The 3,861-nt window shown below is 34.4% G+C and overlaps 1 protein-coding gene across 1 annotated transcript; it reads right to left on the reverse strand.

Annotated features, from left to right (window-relative positions):
- Window positions 1-650: 650 nt before the first annotated feature.
- LOC131182186 (NAC domain containing protein 50-like) lies at window positions 651-2,751 on the reverse strand. Its single transcript, XM_058150868.1, has 2 exons — window positions 2,099-2,751; window positions 651-1,067 (listed from the first exon to the last, which is right to left on the reverse strand). The coding sequence occupies exons 1-2, from the start codon at window positions 2,105-2,107 to the stop codon at window positions 651-653; spliced, it is 426 nt and encodes a 141-aa protein (XP_058006851.1). The 5' UTR covers window positions 2,108-2,751.
- Between the last annotated feature and the right edge of the window lie 1,110 nt (window positions 2,752-3,861).

Here is a 3,861-nt window from a genome sequence, read left to right on the forward strand (position 1 = left end):
GATTGTTTGCTGTGTTGAGATCAACTGTTTATTTACCTGGGATTGCTCCAAAGTTTTGAGTTTGAGACAGAAGAAATCTGTTTCTCCTTGACTGAAAAGAAAACTGATGAATCAAACCAAACTGATTTATTTCGGTTCAATTTAATTCAATTAGTTTGGTTTGATTCAGTTTCTCAAAAAAATGCTACTCAACATGCGAATATAGTGCAGGGACTTAAAATGATGAAAGTTCAGAATGCCATAGTCTTAAATTTGACATTACAGATAAAATCCAACATTATCATATTCCTACAACAAAAAATTATTAAAACAAGCAACAAAACAATAACATAATAATTTTACATACCCTTGAAACATCTTGACTTGAGGGTAACAGGATGCAGCAGGTACCTTTGATTCATACATCAGGACAACAATAAGATTACTGTGTCATAGGTAGTTGCTATGCATCTCGGATGCTTCTTTTCAAATCCTCATTTTCCTTGTTGAGAAAATCGATTCGAGATTGAAGAATGTTAATCATGGCTTGCGCACTCATCATTTCAAGCTTCATTGTTTCTTTCTCAATAGAAATCTTGTGGATCTCACTCTGCAAATCATTGATAAATTTCATGCAGCTAGGAGGCACTGATGAACCGAGATTGCTAGTATCAAGTCTGGGGCGAGGAACACGAGGATTCTCTTTGGGTTCGATCGATTCCATTAGAAAATTCCAACAATGCAGATATTGCTGTTGTTGTTGCTGTAGCAGTCGTCATCATTGTGTCTGTAGTTGCAATTGTTGTTGTTGCTGCTGTTGATGTTGTGGATGAGGAAAGATCCTGAGTTGTCCTGGTTGAATTCTCTGAAGCTTTTGAATGGTTCAATATTGTATCACCATTATGCTTTCTTCTTTTATATTGGAGTAGAGACAAGGATGCCTCCGTATTAAGCACGCAAGGAGGACAATCATCGACCCTTTCGGTCTTGCACAACGGTAAATCATCTCTTTGAAACTCATTAACATTTTCAGAGTCCTTCGGAAGTTCGTTCATATTAAGAGGATCTCGGTTGATGGAATGAGTATCCTGCAAAACAAGATTAACATTTTAAAATAACACTTGGGATATGTTGAGTCTGAATTATGAAATCAGATTCGAACAAGTATTGACATGAAAGACAAATAAACATGTAACCGGTTAAAGCAAAATAAAGTAAATAACAAAGTCTCAACGCATGGAGTAAAGACAACATTGTGACACTGATATTATTCAACCAGGCATAAAGTAAACCTTTTAGACTTCTTTTCTTCTTTTTTTATTCTACTTTATTTGCACAGGATACTATTAATTTCTAATTTATGTCACAGTTGAGACCAAAAAAAAAAAAAAGCATATATTTAACTATGCAGGAGTCCACCAACTCAATCACATGTTACACTCGTATTTTGTTTTCAGATTCACAAAATATGCCAGTACCATAGCTATAGACTAGTTGCATCCACCATCAGACTACCATCATTAAAGTACAAAGCATCTCAAATTGGTCCAATATAGCTATTGCATCTACATTTTTTAAAAAATTTTAGTGTAGCTTCACCAACAGCATTTCTGAAATTAGCTCTTTCGATCGCAATTTCAATCCAAATAGCCCAAGCCAAAATATAATGCAGAACAATTTATCGAGTTTGAAATGGACCAGCAGAACTAGAAAGATCATAAACAGGGTTCAGGGCTACTGATGTGATGCCATAGTAGTGAACTCGTTGATTAAATAGACATGTCACAAACAATTTTTCTAATACTGTAGATAGACCATTTTGCCTTCAGAACTTGAAAAAATACTCATAGGTTTGCGTTAGAATGCTAGTTGTGATTGTGTCATAAAAGTATGCATGTAAATGCATACTAAGATTATGCCAATAACAATGCTTATGAATATGAATGTAAATATGTAAAAATACCATTCTCAGTGTATGACTATCAGTATTTATAGAAGCAAATGAGTCCTCTTCTTTTCTTCCTCTTTTTCTTCATGGTATCAGATCCTAGGGTTTAAGTCTATGCTCTTCTATTTTTTTTTTCTTCCCTTCTCCCTATTTCCCGAGAAACTTACTAACCTCTTTCATCAACTAGTGTGTGAGGGTCATTCAGTCTCACCACCCCTCCCGTTAGTTGTGCCAGATGCCAGCAAGTCTCCATCCAAAAGCTACATCAAAGGAAACAGGAAACAGAAGTGTGTAGCTCCATGCACCATTCCAAGTTTTCTGACCTAGACTAGACCAATAAACTGATGCATGAGTGAGCTTTTTACTGTCATTTTCTGCTCCTGTCACCACCAGACACCTTGACCAGTTGAGTCGATGCTAGGATAGCCTCTTCTGGAATCTGTCCTTTGGGTCTCTTGATTTCTAAGATTTCTCCTGTTGAAGGAAGTCTGTTCTGTTTGGGTCTGTTGATCTGCTGGGCCTTCTTTATAGCAATCATTTTGAGTCTCTACCTTTCCCCTATTTCTACTGCACAGTGCTTTCGGGTTCTTGGGGTGCTATAGATTTATTCTTGCAGTACCTTCTAGGTTCACAGCAGATGGTCCCTTTTCTCTCCTTCCACAACAGATTTGGTGTTGCAGTGTGACACAGCGTGAAGCTTGAAAACACAACACACGCTCACACAAGTGAAAATTAAGAGAAAAAACCTCCGCTGTATTTTTTTTTATAAATAAAAGCTGAACGGAAAATACATAGCTTTAGGAGTATTTATAGAGTTTTTCGACTCCCAAACCTAATAGGAATAAAAATCTACTTTTTAGGAAGTTAAACTAAACCTAAATACAATAGGAAAAAATAAACTAAATAGGAAAACTAAATCATAGATAAAGCAGAAAACTAATCTCTACTCATAATTGAAATAGGAAAATAAAAACAAGTCCTAATTAAAATAGAACAACTGGCAGGCGTGAAACTCAAATAGAAACAAACTCCATGCACAAAGAGTGAAAAATAGAGAAAATTCTCTACAGTTTTTATTAATAATAATCTATCTCTAAAATTACATGTAAATAAGGATATTTATAGATATTAATCTCCTAAACCTAATAGGAATGTAAAACTACTAAATGAGAATTTTAGATAAACTAAAATACAATAAGAAGATATAAATTAAATAAGAAAACTAAATCCTAAATAAAATAAAACATTGATATGTCCTAAATAAAGTAGGAGACTTCCTAATTAATTCTAAAATAATCTCTAAAGCTGCAGGAAGTCTTCACAAGGCGTCCCAGATAAATTAGGACTGATAAAAATTAAAATTAGTTAAAAAAAAAAGGGTTTTGCCTTGTCGTCCAAGCCCCAAATCATACTCCCCCACTTAAAAAAAAAAAAAACCCGTCCTCGAGTTGGGATAACTTGCAACAATCCAACAACATAGCCCAAACAACTCCTGCACCATTCTCCCCCACTTAAAATAATTCCTTCATCAAATTTTAAAGTGAAAAAAAATGAAAAACTTCTTTGGAAAAGTACACCATATAGCCTTCTTTGATGAGGTAAAAAAAATGGATATTCAAACAAGATTGAATTGATAAACTTCACTCTCGCCTTTGTCTCTATAAAAACACCTGGACAAATAAAATCAAAGGAAACAATAAAAATTAAGGAGTTAGAAAAGTCTTCGATTTCCATTGCCTGATTTTCTCCAATCTCCAATATTGGCTTCATTTGTTGCTTTTCCTCAACTTCCATTGAAGTTTCCAAGGCTTAATATTCCACATTTCCAAAAATATATTCTTGAAGCTTTCTTATATCTTCCTTAGTCTTAGCTTCTAGAATAGTTGGCCCAATGATTTCCAATTGAAACTTATCAATTTCAATCATAGCAAAAA

The sequence above is a fragment of the Hevea brasiliensis genome, chromosome 8, assembly GCF_030052815.1.
Source record: "Hevea brasiliensis isolate MT/VB/25A 57/8 chromosome 8, ASM3005281v1, whole genome shotgun sequence".
Classification (NCBI taxonomy): domain Eukaryota; kingdom Viridiplantae; phylum Streptophyta; class Magnoliopsida; order Malpighiales; family Euphorbiaceae; genus Hevea; species Hevea brasiliensis.